At 43.3% G+C, this 18350-nt stretch overlaps 1 protein-coding gene across 2 annotated transcripts; it reads right to left on the reverse strand.

Annotated features, from left to right (window-relative positions):
- Nucleotides 1-3722: 3722 nt before the first annotated feature.
- gcnt4a (glucosaminyl (N-acetyl) transferase 4a) lies at nucleotides 3723-6515 on the reverse strand. Of its 2 annotated transcripts, none has more exons than XM_078249933.1 (3): nucleotides 6357-6515; nucleotides 6066-6136; nucleotides 3723-5713 (listed from the first exon to the last, which is right to left on the reverse strand). In XM_078249933.1, the coding sequence occupies exon 3, from the start codon at nucleotides 5710-5712 to the stop codon at nucleotides 4423-4425; it is 1290 nt and encodes a 429-aa protein (XP_078106059.1). In that variant the 5' UTR covers nucleotide 5713; nucleotides 6066-6136; nucleotides 6357-6515; the 3' UTR covers nucleotides 3723-4422. The 2 variants fall into 2 exon arrangements, with proteins under 2 accessions (XP_078106059.1, XP_078106060.1); XM_078249934.1 differs by lacking the exon at nucleotides 6357-6515 and adding an exon at nucleotides 6264-6350.
- Nucleotides 6516-18350: the final 11835 nt, after the last annotated feature.

Genomic DNA, 18350 nt, shown 5'->3' on the forward strand with positions numbered 1-18350 from the left:
AAGATCCATCAAGTGGCACTGTGGGGGATCTGCAGGGCTTCCATTGTGACACATTACAGAAACAAAGTGGGAACATAAAACATATGTCCATTATTAGTGAGTTAAAAAAACAATGTCACCATAAGATCCATTAGCAGCTGTACTGGAGCTCTCGATCGTATCACACAGTCTTACTCTGCCCATGAGTTTGCCCAGTTTTCATGAAATCGTACATTTTTTATTTTCTTGAGCACTTTTAGGGCTTCCCATCTATGTTCAGTTGAAAAGCTCAGGACATATTTTACAGGAGTACTCCAGTACTTCGGTGATTTAACACCTACACCTTTAAACTGCACGACTCCAGTTTGTAACACAGGTTTCTGCTTTCTCTGGACGTGACATCACGATGACATGATGAGGGTTTCTATGGCAGACTTGACGAAGCTCCTCCAGAGCCTCAGAAAACATCATACAGCAGTTTTCACAGACTGAGGAGTACTCCAGTTAACTGATCTTGATGTGTACAAATCGGTGGAGTGGCCCTTTAACTGTCTCTGCTACCTGTGAGCCCGTTTTCATTTCCCAGAACACAAGGCCGGAGCCTGGAGGGAATACTGCACAGTCTGAGACTTCAACAAGACACACCACAGCAAGGCACATGGCCAGGCAGTGGTGGGTCCAATCCTTATCGCCTTTTACCAGGGGTGTCAAACATACGGCCTGTGGGCCAGAACCGGCCTGCCAAAGGGTCCAATCAGGCCCACTGGATGAAATTTACAGAGAAGTAATTAATTACAAAACCAAATTTACCACTTAAATCTCAGAGAATATCCAAGTGCTTTTTCCGTAAATGTATTACTTTAATCTTCAAAATTCGGAGTATTTTCTCGTCATATTCTAATCTTTCTCCCGGGTCCGTAACATTATTATTTCCCGATCTGGTCCAGGCGTGTGCAGGTCTCCCAGCAGGACAGCTGGTGTTGTGGGGTTGAGAGGGTGATGGTTCCTGTCACTAACAATGAGCTGATTTGCTGTTGATGGTCCTCCTGGTGTGTAGCCCCAGACACGGAGAAAGTTAGGAGAGAAAGTATTTTGACATGACATAAATCTGTTGCTAAAACACTAAGAAATGATTGGGACATGAATATTGTTATTCTACATTCTACAGTTCAAGAGATGTTTGCCTGCATGCGTTGATGTAGCACCCCCAAATTTAGTTTGAGCAATACCATCACAAAATCTGCTGCTAGCACAAATATCTGGCTGAAATGACAAAATATCTACTCAGGTTTTGGCTCTAAATGGAAAACGTAGTTTTGTTGAGATCCTACAGTTTCTGAGATCCAGACCCTTTTAGAGGAGGGCAGAAGGAAAGGCAAGCAAGAACTCTGATTATGAAGGCTACCTTTTTTTTAAGATAATTTTTTTTGCTGTTTTTAGGCCTTTATTTCTGAAAGGACAGCTTTAGACATGAAAGGGGAGAGAGAGGGGGAATAACAAGCAGCAAAGGACCGTAGGTCGGAACCGAACCCGCGGCCGATGCGTCAAGGACTGAGCCTCTGTATATGGGTGCGCACTCTAGCAGGTGAGCTAAACAGGCACCCAGTGCCACCTTTTTAAGGCTAAAGAGCACACAGAGTTCCATCATAATAAAGTCAGATCAGGAGTTAGCCATCTGACACCTCTTCCATGAAGTGCTTTCAAATGTTCCTGTGAAAGAGTGCGGCTGATTGAAGACTTGGAGCGTTTAGCTCCCAGTCAAGCGGACAGAAACACGAGCTGATGCTGCTGCTAATACACGGCAGCACCTCTTCCTTTGTGTTGTAAATAAACCAGCAGCTGATCCCGTTTCAGCCCGTCTGAGCACAGGCTCATCAACACACTGACTGAATGCAGGAGATATAAAGAGCTGGAGTAGATATAAAAGGCTAAAAACAATGGGATAACAAAAATCTCCAAGGAGCCATTCACCTGTCTGAGAATTTGAACACGAGACGTCTAACGCTGCCGCTAGAATCCTGTTCTCCATCTCAGTAATTGTATTGAAGAGTAACAAAAGGCCACTGTGTGGCTTGAGTTTATTAAGACCTCCACATGCGTGTCACTACAGCAGTATGGTGAGAAGGGCTGGGACGATATGCTTTTGTGCCATTTTCATTTATTGTGATTCTAGAAGTATTGTTATTTGATAGTATTGGGATTATCTTTTCCTTCTTTAAAGGTGACTTCTTGTTGACGTTCAAACAAAACGAAGACTAGCTCGCTCCTCCCTCCTCCTCATCCCGTCCCCTCCCTTCTGTGCTTCAGCGCACTAACCCCCCCCCAAATCCTTCTTGTCCGTTACTGGCTGAACACTGGAACACGGTTTGTGTATGTTTGCATGGTCCAGGTCGGACCACTTTGTTTTTGTTGGCGTGTGTGGACCCTGGACTGTCTACAGAGACCGTGTTTTTTACAGTGTGTTCAGGGGACAGGCAGCTCGCGGAAAGTGAGGAGATGTTTGCTGTATGTGACAAAACATGTTGTAGCCTAAAAAACTCGTGACATCGCTTAGAGCACCTTTAACAAAAACAAAAATTGAATGATACACTTCTAGAGACAATCTATCATGAGACATTACTAAGAAGAATGACATCACATGTCAGTCAGTCAGTCTGACATTTATTGACTTTGTAAAGAAGAACATAACACGGATCTTCTGTTAGAAACAGATCTGATGTAGTCGCTGTCGGTGGCACCGTATAAACAGAACATATTTAGGTCAATCACTGGTAAAAAATAAATACATAAAAATATTATTTCTGGGAAATGGATTTTTAAAAACGTTGCAAAAAAAAATCACAATACATATGATCCCCCCCCCCCCACAATGCCTCTCTGGTATTTTGTGACAGACTACCCTGAGTTATTGTAGCTCGCAGGCTCCCCTCCTCACTCATTTCATATGCCTAACATCAGTCCTGTTCAGTCATCAGTATTTGCAGCCAAGTGTGGAGGCAGCCAGAGACTCCAGGATCAGTTCATGAAAACCCTCCTGACATCCACCCAGACGGCTCAGAGTTTCACTGGGAGCATCCTGCAGCCTCAACACCACACTGGACATGTTTCACACAAAGCCTTTTCAATATTTGCGGATAAGATGCATTAATATACATGGAAACACCTGTGTGATTCTGTAATTCAGTCAATGTAATACTTGAAAATCAAAGTATTTCATTCTATTAATGCAAAAATACTATCAGTCCAAAATTAGCATAGAGTAGTCGTGCTAATTAAAGTCCTCCTGAGTCACAGCTGGGGGGGGGGCTGTCTCATACAATCTTTATAAGCTTTGCAAACAGACAATCCAACAAGCTGGGCAGTACAGGCCATCAACCAATGAGAAGCAGCCGTAACACTAATAGGTGGTAAACAGGTTGATTAGTTAGTATGAGCTTGTCATTATCAATTTAGACATCATTGTATATCATGATATCTATATGATTCCATTAAAGGACGATAAATTATGATACTGAATTATTGCCCAGCCCTATTATTAGCAATGCTATAATTTAGTTATTTGAACCGTTTATTGTTGCACAGATGACAACCTTTTATATATTACTTTAAGTATTTATTAAAGATGACCAAATTAATTGTAAACAGTTAATAATTAGTAAAGCTTATAAATCATAAGTTCATTGTTTTCTAAGAACCATTTATGAATGATGGTTATTATAAAGCATCACACTTTCATTCAGGAATAAATAAATCATCAGAAATCTTTTTATTTCCATCTAAACTTTTCCCAATCACTTTTTATCTTCATGTCAAAAACAACTCAAAGACAACGTTGTGGATCATTTCATTTAGTGAAACAACATGACTCTTTGGTATTTAAAACAACATGGAGCCTGTGTTCAGATGGGATGTCACGTGGCACTTGTTTTTAGGGTGGCATTTCCTGAACCAATCCAGTACTCTTTTAGACAAAGGCACTTTTTCGTTTCCTTCTGTTTCAGACGAAATGCCTTGTGTGGTCAGTGCACGTTAGACTGACATAATGTGGAAGAGCTGTTTCCTGCTGAGCAGGTGCAGCAATACTGAGAAATATTAGTAATAAATGTACCTTTTAAATAAAAGTAAAAGAACAATCTCTTTCCCAGTGTACATTAATGCTGCAGGTGGTTCAGACGTTAGCTAGTAAAACTATAGCGATGGACATTTTATGACTATCGTGTTTGCTGGAGAAATCGTAATCTGCAAAGTAATTAGAAGCCATCAGACAAATGTTGTACCCTAACAAGTTCAATGTTATGTTAATTAACATAATGAAAATATACTCAAGTCAAGTGTCTGCATCTCAAAGCTGTGCCTGGGTCCAATGATTGAGTCGATGAACTCTGATGTCATTTTGCACCTTTGCCTAACAACAGAATAAACACTGGCGCTCCTCGTCACGTGTCATGTTTGCACATTTTGACGTTTTTCCATCAGCTTCTCCTCCAAACACTTAATCAGGATTGGGTCCACTTTGGGGTCAAATTTGTTAGCAAACCAGTGGCCATAGTTGAGGAGCCAGCGAAGTTCAGCCGCTCCGTAGATGCAAACGCTGCGCATGTGTGTACCAGTGCACGCTGGGTAAAGATTTCCTTCTAAATAGTTCCACTTGACTAGTCGTGTCTTGCTCCTCAGATCCGTAACGTCAGCCTCGGACCTGGGAATGTGTCCCGGCACCCCGGGGACCCTGACCAGGGTGGCCCAGAAGTGTTCATCTGGTGAGTATGTGTCAGCTGACCATGCCAGGAAGTCCTTTGCCACCTGGCTGCTGCTGATGTAATTCACAAAATCCCGTGAGAGGACAAAGTAAGCGCTGCCGATGAACATCTCGATGCCGTGAGGAGGAGCGTCTTTGAGCACCGTGGTTTTGACCGGCAAACGCCGGTACTCAAAAGGCACGTTCTTCAGCTGGTACTGGAAGCTGAAGCGCTGCTTCTTGAGTCCACTGGGCCGGCTGGACTCCAGCATGTTGCTGCCGTTCAGCTGCTTCAGCTCCAGCACCAGCTCAAAGTTGGACTTGAGAGGAAAGTCCTGGCCACACAGGTTGATGACATACTTCCAGTTGACCTCTGACCTCAGCAGGTCAGAGAGGCAGTTCAGGTCGGCATTTAGCCTGCTGATGTGGGCATATTCCACAGACTCCAGTTTAGAGGCGATGAACACATTTGGAATGCACCGAGCCAGGTTGGTGATGGCCTTTATGAACGCTGGAGAGGACTTCTGGTCATAGTGGATGCAGTAGATGTTGTGCGGTGCATAGATGGCGTGAAGGATTCGCTCCACCATGGGGGCGTTCTTATGCACCACCAGGGAGTAAGCCAAGGGGAAGCTGCGCTCTGCAGCCGACACCGGAGCCTCATTGTAACCCCGGGCTTTGAGAAAGGTTTGGCAGTCCGAGGTCAGACTCACGGTGCTGTCATCGTCCACGTCAACAATGGCTTTCCGTTTGATCTGGAGAGCTTTGCCGATCTCCATAGGGTCCAGCTCGTAGATGGCCGTGCAGTTGATGTCATACCTGTGGTTGTGGGTGCTGGAGAAGCTGACAGTGATTCCATAGGGCTGGATGTAGACGCTGTCCCTCACCGTCACTTTGATGTAGACCAGCTTGAGCAGACAGACCGCCAGCAGAGACAGAGAAAACAGGAAGCACCTGTGTCTCAATCTATGTGTGTAGTGGGCACATCTTATTTTCATTCTAGGAACAAAGGGACAAGAAAGAAAAGGATATGGATGGATATGAGCGTTCAGGCGACACTGTGTTAACTACTGCCTCTGATTGTGAGAAGAGCAATAATTATTAATAATATTTAATAAATATTAAAATAAATGACATAATGACTGTCTTTTTTGTTTCACTGTACCTAATACACATACAGTGACTTTTTATGACAAATCATTTACATTCAGTCTTAATACACAGCACTAAAACGTTCTTTGCCTTATCAAACATTTGACATGGATATTCCCTTAAACTGTTAGATAAGCAAGTCCAATCAAATAAGGAAGTGATGAGGTGTCATGTAGAGGCTGTTTCTGCTCTGAATTACCTTGCTCTCTAAAGGCGTCTTTGAGCGTCTCTCGAGCCATGCACACTTCTCTCCCACTTCCACATGAGAACCTTTCAGAAGGAGAAACAGTCTTTAGTAAGTGAAACAGAAATAGAGGAAACACTATGACACAGCAACAACACGCGGATTGAACACATTCAGTACAAGTGTGTGTCGGGAATCAAACTGCTTGCTCACTTGTGATGTTCTGCATTAGACGCACCAGACGTCTGAAACATGACCGGTAACGCTTCCTTTATCAACTGCCGACCAGAGGAGCGGAGAACTTACCCCACGCGTGAAGAGAGTCAGTCCCGTGTGAGTGCTCTCATGTCCCTGGCTCCATCGCGGACTGAGCCGTCCAGAGGAGTGGCAGGGGGAGAGTCCGGGCCGGCCGGCAGCAGTCCGCCCCCTGCCCGCACATCACCGCCACCCGATACATTTACCACCCACTCGCTAATCTTTAACCCTCCTCAGCACAGCCAAGCACCCCGCCTCTCATTTCGATTTCATATCTGACACATCCCCAATGCCAGCGCTGGAAGAAGTATTCAGATCCTTTACTTAAGTAAAAGTACTAATACCACACCGTAAATATAGTCTGTTACAAGTAAAAGTCCTGCATTGAAAATGTTCCTTCAGTAAAAGTATCATCAGGAAAGGAATCAGGAAAAGTATTAAAACCTTGTAGAAAGAGTAAAGGACCAACCAGTTGTGTGTTTAATGGTCTGATCATCTCAGCTGGACTTGTAGCCGTTATATTGTTGGCTAGTTTACTTTAGAATAAAACATCAGATTTATAAACTACATGTGTTTTGTGTGCAGGAATCTTAATGTGTAAAGTAACTAGTAACTAAAGCTGTAACAGATGAATGTAGTGGAGTAACTAAAGTAACTAGTAACTAAAGCTGTAACAGATGAATGTAGTGGAGTAACTAAAGTAACTAGTAACTAAAGCTGGAACAGATGAATGTAGCGGAGTAACTAAAGTAACTAGTAACTAAAGCTGGAACAGATGAATGTAGCGGAGTAACTAAAGTAACTAGTAACTAAAGCTGGAACAGATGAATGTAGTGGAGTAAAAAGTACAATATTTCTCTCTGAAATGTAGCGGAGTAGAAGTAGAAAGTGGCATGAAAAGAAAAGACTCAAGTAAAGTACAAGTACCTCAACATTTGGACTTAAGGACAGTACTGGAGTAAATGTACTTAGTTACATTCCACCACTGCCCAATGCACACACCTTCATCAACTGTCTTATCTTTATTGCTTTGGTTTCAGGCAGGTGAACAGAACACTGAAATGAGTGTTTATGGCTACAGTAAGGAACTACAGTGTCATTCTGGTAGAAAGCTGAAGTACAAACACATACAGAACATCACAGCTGTAAAGTGGGAAAGGATCAAAGATAAATAAATTAGAGGGAAATACTTTTCAATCCCATTCGTGGGTTTGAAAGTCACATAAGACCCACAGTGAATTGATCATAAAACAGAGTAGTAAGTAAATTAAGTAAACCTCACAAGTTCAATTCTCAAAACAAACAGTTGTGGGGAACGTGTGTGGAGGGATCATTATAATAATTCAGTGCCCCAGTCGTCAGACTCTGAACAGTCGTTCTTAAGGAGCTTCTCCCAGTAACAGTCCATCATGGCGTTGGGCAGCAGCTCCGCGTCATCCACCAGATGGATTATCCGGATTTTCATGAGACTCAGGGTAACGGCCTCTGCAGAAATAGAAAAGACATTCAAATACATTCAAAACCCTGCTTTACATATGAAGTCCCTTTTTAGAATAAATAGAGTCTGTTTGAATCTCTCAATGAGGCTGTTTGAATCTCCAGGTGGGAGATGTAGGAGGCGGCTGGTTAATTATTGACATAGAAAAAGCCATGCTTCAGTGGCTGCCCGCCCTGCCTCTGTATTTGTTGGAGTTTCTCTGCGGGATGTGTGGAGCCAAAGTGGAGCTGAGGCTGGGGTTAGGAACTACAGACCTGGGGTCAGCGCCTGCTGAGAAGGAGCAGCTGTGCAGCGCCGGACATCGTCCTCAGGACCTTCAGTCTGCCCGTTCAAGAAGTAATGCGACAAAGGTTTGTTTTTGAACATCACCTGAGAGGACAGTGGGAGGAGTTCATCAGAATTATCCTTCAACACCAACCATTGACATGTCTGTTAATAAATAATGACTTATTGATGAGAGTATCAGAGTGTCCTGGGTGGGAAATGTGAGCCCTGAGGGCCTATCAAATGTCTTTCAGCAGCACTCTGGATCATACATCCATTAAAGTGCCTCTGAAGCACCATGCTATTTTTAATTTGGAAGACGAGGAGGTGTGTGTGTGTGTGTGTGTGTGTGTGTGTGTGTGTGTGTGCTGGTGCACAGCTCCACAGTGAACGCTCAATAATTTACAGCCTGATGCTGTGTGTTGCCCCGTCTCCACAGACCCCTACTAGCAGGCAGAAAACAGCAGACGCGTGAACCTCGTTTCACACAGGAAGGAAGGCTCTGATCTAGATCACTAACTCATCCTCGATTCAAAACTAAAAACAGCTTTTGACATCACCACATTACTGTGTGGACTGTATTCACTGCACTGATAAATAAACATATTACCTATTAACCTAAACTTTTATTTATATCTATGTCAGTGATTTATGAATTGTGTCGGAACTACTGGAAGAGCACACATGTGCTTGAAGGCCAATGTTCAAATCGTGCAAATATGTATTTTAGGATAAGGCTGGTGTTATTCTGTATTGTTCTTACTGGAACTGCTACAAAGACCAACGCAAACAATACTGTATGACTTCCTGTCTGTGGCTCTCAGCTCCAAGCCTTTTGGTTCCTACGGAAGATGTACATCTTCACAAAGTATATAGTATATAGTTTTATTTCTGTCATTTACTTAAACAACTGCTAGCTGTGAATTTATGTCAAATGTTCATTAAATAGAGCATTCTCTGGGGACTATTTTCAGCGCCGGATCAAGCCACGTCTGGTGCTCTAGTAGTCTTCCTCCCGAGCCTGCGGAGGAAGGTCTGGCTGGTCCACACAGAATTCTGAGATGGGAGAAAATCATGCTCTGGTTTACTGGCATTTCTTTAAACCAATCACAATCCTCTTGGGCGGCGCTAAGGTCCGCATGGAGCCTCTGCTAAATAGTCTCAGGAAGGAACTTGTTTTGGTGGAACATGTGGACGTTCAAAAGTAGTTTTAGTCGTGCAACAGAAAACTCCGATTGGACAGATAGTCTAGCTAGCTGTCTGGATTTACCCTGCAGAGATCTGAGGAGCAGTTAACCATAGTCCTCACAAATCCACCAGAGGTTAGAACGCCAACACAGAGACAGAGGAAGGGGACGGACATCGGAGAAAAGACATGCATCCAGCGAAATTTCTTGCGGCACCGGAGCAATCCTGGAAGTGGAACGTCAAGGATATAGACTAGTGCTCTAGTGAGTATTTGTGGCAGCAGGACAGTGTGTATGTGTGTGGGGGGGATTGGGTCAGAATAAAGTACAGAGTGTGTGTTGATGTTAAGGAAGAAGAGATATCAGGCTGCAGCCTGTGTGAAGTTAGTCTTCCTGCCCGCGAGGGTTATCTGCGGCCACTCCGGTTTGATTGGCGACCTATGTTGTCTCATTTGAAGGGGCCTAAAAATCTAATTTTTGTCCCGAGGTTGGTGCTAAATTAACAGAGTTTATTTTGAGGAATTATATGAAAGGACTGATTCATGGTGGGACTAGAAGGAAAGGTCACAGAGTCACCAAAACATCTGGATTCATCCTCTGGGCGAGAAGAATATCCACTGGCTGGCCTCCAGTTGTCCCTGCACTGTATCTCGCTCTGAATCAAAGTGTTGTACAAATCTCTCTTGTCTCGATGTGCTGGTGGTTAAGATGCATAACAAATATTGTGACTGCAGCCTCTGCTGCATGTCATTCTCTCCTTTCCCTCCGTTTGAGTAAAGGCAAAATGCCCCAAAACACTTAGGGACCGTATTTATGGATGGACCACCGGAGGAAAATAAGGGGAGGGTCATGTCTTTTTATTCTTTGCTGAGGGGAGGGTCGTCCAACATTTTTCAGTCCAGAGGGGGGAGGTCACCCAACGTTTGTATTCATGAAACAGCAACATTTCAAAGTGGCTTGTTTGGTGCATATTTTTCCATGTAGCTCTTAGTCTCGGCCCTCCTTCGCTACCAGATGGGTCTGACCCATGAGTTTGCTGGGGGGCAGCCCCCCTGGTGGCTGAAACGGATAATTGCATTGTTTAAAAAATGAGTGGAATAATTACGTCTGACATGATCAGATATTTTATAAATATCTTAAATAACACAAAACAACTAAATGGTGGTAGGTAATACATCAGATTTCATATACTGCTTTAGTAAAAAAAATATTACCTGGCTGACGATGGGAGCAGCAGGACGTAAAAAACGAAAATGACTGTTGTACTATGTCCGGACATCTTGCCGTGCCAACGTTGCAGTAAAGGATTCCTAAATGCCATGCATATAAATGTGATGTCAGCTTACTAATTAATTGCGGGGTTTGTGTAGATTTGGACTTTTATACGTTTATTCCACTTGGTTTAAACGGCGAAATGGAGAAAGCCTAGTGACGAGTCCATAGCAACCAGTTTGTGTGATGAATGTTACCCATAGTGCCTTGCTGAATGGTCTCAATATTTTATTGTTTTATTTCAAGTGAATACTAGTTTACTAGAGGAGTAACTTAGTAGTTGAAGTAATGCAGTAATGCAGGAAGTGTGCATTTAGTTTCCATGCTTCTTGTGTTTCCACAACGTTAGTGAGTAAATCTCCTGAAATGGCCCCCCCACCATAACAGAGGAGTGGGATGTATAAGATGAGAATGTAGAGGTTTAATCACATATATCATGGCTGTTAAAAAACAATGGGAATCTGTATATTTGCCAAGTGCAAACCAGTATAGAAGGTATCAATAAATTGCTGGGGGGGTCATGCCTTTTTTCCAAACTGTTTTGGAGGGTCATAGAAATTTTTTTACTGGTGAGGGGAGGGTCCCAAAACTCCTCCGGTGGCCCCTTAAATAAATAACAAACAGTCCCTTATTACAAACTAAAGCAAAGGTGTGAATTAGTGTGGCCATGTTGTTTCAGGTCCTGATGGTAAAATAATGAAACACAACCAGGAAGGCCAGTCGGTGTAAAAGATGTCAGTGTAACACATACAGAAGTGTGAAGGCTTACCAGATGCCAAAACACTGCACAGCTGTTTGTAATACAGTGAGACAGGATTCAAAACTCTCTGTGGTGATCTTATAGGAATGAATGAGGATGAAATGCTGATTGTCTGAGCCTGAGGGGGTTTGTGAGCCAGCACAGAGTGTTTCCTTCCTTGTTTTGAGTGCAGTGAAAAGATAAAGGCAGCTTGGTATCTAACCTTTTCCCAGGCGTAGGATGAGCTGACAGGGATGTTGTTGCCAAGGATAACCTCCAACCATTGTTCTGGAGTTGGGTGTTTCCTGCCTTTTTTGTCCTTTAATGAGCCATCCTCTAGCACATTAGCATAAAGCCAGTAATGCTGCAGAGGCAAGACAAACAATCACATATGGTGTCAGAGGAAAGCTTTATCACATACTCAATGTCGCTGTTAATGTGTTAATGTGAAATGTAAATGGCAGCCGATAAATCTTATTGGTCAAAACTTGACCTAAGCAGACACATCTTGTCATGCCACATCACATGTGAAAGCTACACATATGGATGAACCAACTTCATGAGGAAAAGTAAAAGGTGTTGTCTGATCTATATTCAGCATAAGGAACATGTAATTATTGCCTTTACTGTCATCAGGTGAGACATTGGGATAAAACGTATTTCTCTATCAAGAGGAATGTTACACAACATCAGCCTGATATCTGTATTATGGAGAGGTGACACATATTGTTGATCATTTCAAGAATATGGGCATAATTATTGATTCTAACTTAAGTTTTAAAAAACACGTAAAAAAGATCTCCAACTGTGAAAGAGATAGTTTAGCTAATCTTAGACATATAAGACACCAGTTACCAATAGCTGCTACTAAACTGTTTTTGCATTCAATGATTACATTACATGTCATTTAGCTGAGGCTTTTATCCAAAGCGACTTACAACTGCTATATATGTCAGAGGTGGCACGCCTCTGGAGCAACTCAGCTCAGGGACACAGTGGTTGATGCATCGCAGTGGGAATCAAACCCAGGTCTCCCACACCAAAGGCATGTGTCATATCCACTGCACCATCACCACCCCCAATGATCACAGTTATCTTACTGTTCTACAAGCTGGTCCCAGGCAGGTGGGATTACACTAAACCCCTTATGTACCCTTTACAAACAAGCTGTGAAAGTTCTTGACAAAAAACCAAGAAACTACCATCACTGCACCATCATAAAAAAACACAACCTATTAACCTTTGACAGTTTTCTCTGTTTTGCAGACATGTACCTGATGTATAAATTGACCCATGATCTTGCACCACCCCCACTCAAGCAATGTGTGTCATTTTGCAGGGATAATGTAAGGGTCTGTAGGGCTTCTGTTATTTGGTGACTGTTACACTCAATTTAGGAAGACTACATTTGGTCAATCAGCTTTTTCATTTACAGCAGTAGAAAAGTAGAACTTAGTTCCACTTCCCATTAGAGATTGTACAAGTCTCAGCAGTTTTAAAATGTCCTGAAAGACTTGGCTGAAGGCGAAACAACTATGTGATCATTGATCTTTTATAACATGGAATGTATATTTACAGGGTACAGGGCTTGAAGTGTGCATGGTCCCTGACAAATAAACTAATAAAATAAAAAAATAAAATATTTCAGGGTTGACAACAGGCTGTTACAAATGAATTATGGTTTAATGAGAAGAGCTGTGCCTAACCTTAACAAAAAAACTCACAAGACTTCCAACTTCCATAACTCCCCTCTGGATGAGCGTAGAGAGATGTTTGCTGTTGTCTTCAGCTCTTGTCTGTATCAGCGCATTGTTTCCTTTCATCTGAAAGTTGATGAGTTGTAAAGTGTTTCCTGCCTGTGGGGCACTGCTCTGATAGCTAACGGCACTCGCATTCATTGCCGAACGAACAGGAGGCGTGGGAAATGTAAGAATCGATCCCAACACACCGGTCCGTGTAACTGGTTCATGGCTTTCTTTTCTATGACCATTTGGACCGCAGCTGTGTTCTTCTCTAGCTTTATAAGAGGCCGGCGTGGAGACCAGATCTGGCTGCTGTCTCACTACTGTACTATCCTGATGTTTGGGAGGCTGAGTGGAAAGTTTGGCCTTCATGGTTAAAAACTTCTCTACCAAATGCGATTGCAACTGGAGGATCTCCTTCAAGTTCCTCTGACGTGAAGCGAGGGAGGCGAGTTGACTTTTCAACACACGGTGCCGAAGGTAGTCGGGCACACTCCTGCACAGAGAATCAAACAACACGACTGTTAATTAGATCACAATGGCAACACTAACCTTAAGTTTGACAGCCATGTCTTTCAGAGAACTGAATAAAAGAATGCATAAACGGTCAGAAAAGACAGAAACGCATAAACATCACTAAACATTGACTGAATTTCTACTTCTACTGTACAGATGCCATTGAATAGAGACCGGTAAGACTGAAAGCAGCTACACACCGGGCCGATAATCGGCCGTCTGACAGTCTGGCGAGGTCCGGGACTCGAGTTTGTTCGGTGTGTTCCGTGCCGTCGTCCGTTGGAGGAGCTGTCGGCCTTTTATTTTGGCCGACCTGACATGCTCAGTCGGAGACAGGGCAGTCGGGACTCACCCGGAAATGGCAAGTGGGATGACCGTGACTAAGCCTCTCAAAATCTGAGGAAAATCTTTTAAACTGACCTTTGTTGATCTGAAATGAAGACAGATTCAGCAACTGCACGGCCTGTTTCTCGCTTAAAATGTTTTCAGAAACACGTTTCGGTGACCTATTTTAGTACAATATGAGATCGTATTCTGAACGAGTCGCAATTAATGGCTCGATGGTGTTTTTTGCCCCCAACGTCTCCTTCCAGGCAGCGCTGCGACCGCTGCCTCCAAGGCACCTAACCTAACCCTAACCATAACCAATGCCTAATCCTAGTGCCTTCCAGGCAGCGCTGCCTGGAAGGAGGCGTTGGGGGCAAAAAACACTGATAAACCCATTGAAAAAATCCAAATCCAGAAGCAGCAGCCAGACCCACGTGACGCGTTCGTCCAATCAGCTGCCAGTTTTCATTTTTTGGGCAACAATACAGACTAGCGCCGCCTGCTGTTATGGAGACGTATTACGTCTCGTCGCTTTGGTGTGTTCTGAGGCACTTTTTGACCAACTCGGGAAGACTGATCAGTCCAACTGCCTTTTCTGCCAACGGTCAGCCATCGGCCCGGTGTGTAGCTGCCTTGAGACAGAGAGGGGAGAGAAACAGCCCGGTTCAGTTCAGACCTTTATTGTCCCACCAGAGGGCTTTAAAAGCAGTTTAAACACAATAAAACAGTTAGACATTACTAGACTTTATTGTCTTTTAAGCACAATGATCTTGACAGAAATTTAAACCCACCACTGCGAGACCTGGGTTTTGTTTTTATTTTTGGCTATCACTCATTTTACTCACCATGTGCAGAGATCTGGTGATGAAATGATGTTGATGAAACACTATTATCTAAACGACTTAACCTGTGGACTTGTAATGCTGCGTTTCATAGTCACCATATGTCCTCTGATCTCAGTAAGGACTTTTTTTGTGATTAACAATTTTTATTAAAAACAAAATACAAAACATACAACTCGCAACATGAACAAATTTCCTTCCGTCATCACCACCCACCCAGACAAAATTTAAGAAAATATGACAGTTACTTCAATATTCCAGACCATTCAACAAAACAGATTCTCTACAAAATAGACAATAAACCAAATAAACCTATGTATAAATGACAACACCATAAGCCCATCATACACATCTCCCCCCAGCACAAAGCTTCTTAGGAGCCCTCCAGAAAGTTCAGCTACTTTCCCCATTTTCTAGTATAGACATCCATCTGGTAAACCGTTTATATGACATCTGTCAGAGGTTATCATGTATCTCAGTAAGGACTTTGATCATAATCAACATGAATGATGTCCAAAAGTAAGGTTACAAAAATAAACTGCACAAAAATCTCCCCCATTAAAGATGTTCAATTGTAATTTCTTTGATCCTAGTGTTGCCCTACTCTATCTTGCTTCAACATACTGTACTGACACTCATTTCAAGAACATTTCTTAAGCTTTAAAGGGAGACTGCCCTGGGATCATTTAGTAAAATTATTGTTCTTGTCTGAAGAAAAATAAGGGGTGTTGTAGTGGTTCTGTAGTGCCATGTTCTGAGAATCAAAGCACTGTGTAACACAATATAGTTTGCTGCTGGCTAACAAAGCTTCACTGAAGTCAAGCATGAGATAAGTTCCTGAACTAACCGGGATTTTTCGGGCAAGGTTCTCCTTCTCCATACGGTGTTTGCTGAGCACCTCCATCAGCACATTCTGGATCTGTGTTAGAGCAGCGTTATATCTGCCTGAAAAACAGCAAAGCAACAGTCAAGGATACAAATTCAGAGTCTTTCTGGTTGTCCTCTATTGAAAGCAATCTGACCATGTTTTGCATATCCTCTTATTTGCATGAGTATTACCAGCTGGATATGCTGTGATCTTAATGGCTATTTATGGTGTATAATTCTCTTTCTGTGCACATCAAACATTAACAGCTGCTCTACCTGCATCCTCCGGACCTGTTAGAGGCCAAGTCCATATTTCTGATAGTTTCTTCTCCATCTCCTCCAAAAGCGCTGTTATAGCCTCTGGATGACTCAGCTATAAAAAGAGTTAATTAGTAAAAAAAAAACAATCACATCAATGCTGCAAAACCAGTGAAGCCTTCAATAAAGTGATGCTGCACGTCTCCTGAAGAGAAGGTTGAAATCAAATGAATGGACATGTGCCATAAATGGTTAACAAGACCTATTTGTCCATGTGACACAAATGCACACTTGAGAGCCCTCACATAATCCGTGGTGGTGTCTTTCTTCCTCAGCTGAATGTCACCAGGCTCTCTGGCTCCGTCTCTGTCACCTGATTCTCTGGATTGCATATTTGCCTTGTTAAAGCTGCTCTGGCAGGAGAGTTGCTGGTGGCACCGAGCCTCTGAAGATGGGTCACCTGAAAGAATCCTGCACTCAGAACTCAGCTGAAATCAACACTCTACTCTCACTGAAGTCTTACGTTTTTCTACACTTGATATGAGCAATTGATCCAACACAATTTACATATGGATTTTGACACAAATTGTTTCCAAAAATACAACTTGAAAATGTTTTCAGAGAAGATGCCCCGCATAGACCACACTCAAGTGCACACATTGTCTTGTAAACTGGACAACATGACAGGCCTGAGTGAGGACTCTACGACGACTCAAAGCGATTTGGTCTCAAATCTAAAACATTTGTCTGGGACAGACAAACGTTGGGTAGTCTGTCCTAGGCTTAAATCAAACGCCTGCCAACATTATCTTCTTCTATGCTGTCCATCAGTATGCTCAAAACATGAACATAGTTGTTGCTGTGGTCCAAATGTTTCAGAGCCACTTTTCAAGAATACAGGAGGTGAGTGTTGTACCCAGTATTTTAGTGGCGTACGAGCTGTGGTTGCAAAATGCATCTGCTGCACTGCTGTTGCAGTACTGAGACTATTTACTATGAATCATCGTTTCTGTATCTCAGAGTGAAAGGCTTACATGACATTTGCTCTGCAGAGACTGATTCCTGAAGTCCAGCATGGAAAGTGTGAGCTACTCACCTGGTTGTTCTTGATGTGTAGGCGCCTCACGAGGCAGCTCATGTATAACAGAAGGTCCTGGGAAAGAGAGCAGCTCTTTCATAGTCTCGTCCTCTGCCATGTCCAGTGCACTCCGGCCACCGACAGTCCTGTCACTGGGGTTGGCCCCATGCTGGAGGAGAAGCTTCACTACCTACACCACACACATGCATTTCACAACAGCTTGTCAGACAACGATTCTGTGTTCCACATCAGCAGTGTAACAAGGCAGATAAATCATAGCTTTTTCATCACAAAATCCAGTAAGTGATCAACAAAACCACAGCTGATTTCACAACTGTCAACTATATTGTCATGTTCAAAGTAAAAAAGTCCTCCTCTGCCACACTGCAGTCATGTGATCTTTCACTAGTTTAAACCAGGGCTGCGTTCAAACCCGACAAACACAACACATTTTTTTATAACTGAAACGGGGGTGAGTGAAGACCCTGGTGTGTGCGAGAGAAACCTTATCTCAAAGCCGTTTTACAACATTCAGAGGAAACATGTCGAGCAAAACAGAGATTGAATGTGTTCCAGGGGTTATTGCATAGACTGTATAAGTAAAGCCAACCCATCTGGATAGCCCCCTGGTGGCTGGCTGCAGTAGTCTATATCCATGGCGTTCCACTTTTAGGATAGCTCCGTTGAAGACGGAAATTCCGCCGGATGTCACTCATTTAGGCCGGATGTCCGTCACCTTCCTCTGTCTCTGTGTTGGCATTCTAAACTCCGGTGGATTTCTGAGGACTATGGTTAACTGCTCCTCAGATCTCTGCAGGGTAAATCCAGTGGTGGAGGAAGTACTGAATCTCAGTACTTAAGTAAAAGTACAAATAACCAGAGACATATTTACTTTAGTAAAAGTAGAAGTACCACAATGACAACCCTACTTAAGTAAAAGAAAAAAGTACCTGATTTTAAATGTACTTTAAGTATGAAAAGTAAAAGTACTTGCATAACGATTATTCTCTTAATGTCTATATTCTAATAATTAAAAGAAAAACAGTATGGGCTGTGGCATTTTAATTAAGTTAGTATTATCCATCCATCCATCTTCATCCGCTTATCCGGGGTCGGCTCGCGGGGGTAGCAGCTCCAGCAGGGGACCCCAAACTTCCCTTTCCCGGGCCACATTAACCAGCTCCGACTGGGGGATCCCGAGGCGTTCCCAGGCCAGGTTAGAGATATAATCCCTCCACCTAGTCCTGGGTCTTCCCCGAGGCCTCCTCCCAGCTGGACGTGCCTGGAACACCTCCCTAGGGAGGCGCCCAGGGGGCATCCTTACCAGATGCCCGAACCACCTCAACTGGCTCCTTTCGACGCAAAGGAGCAGCGGCTCTACTCTGAGCTCCTCACGGATGACTGAGCTTCTCACCCTATCTCTAAGGGAGACGCCAGCTACCCTCCTGAGGAAAC

This window comes from Sander vitreus, chromosome 5 (genome assembly GCF_031162955.1).
Source record: "Sander vitreus isolate 19-12246 chromosome 5, sanVit1, whole genome shotgun sequence".
In the NCBI taxonomy this organism is placed as follows: domain Eukaryota; kingdom Metazoa; phylum Chordata; class Actinopteri; order Perciformes; family Percidae; genus Sander; species Sander vitreus.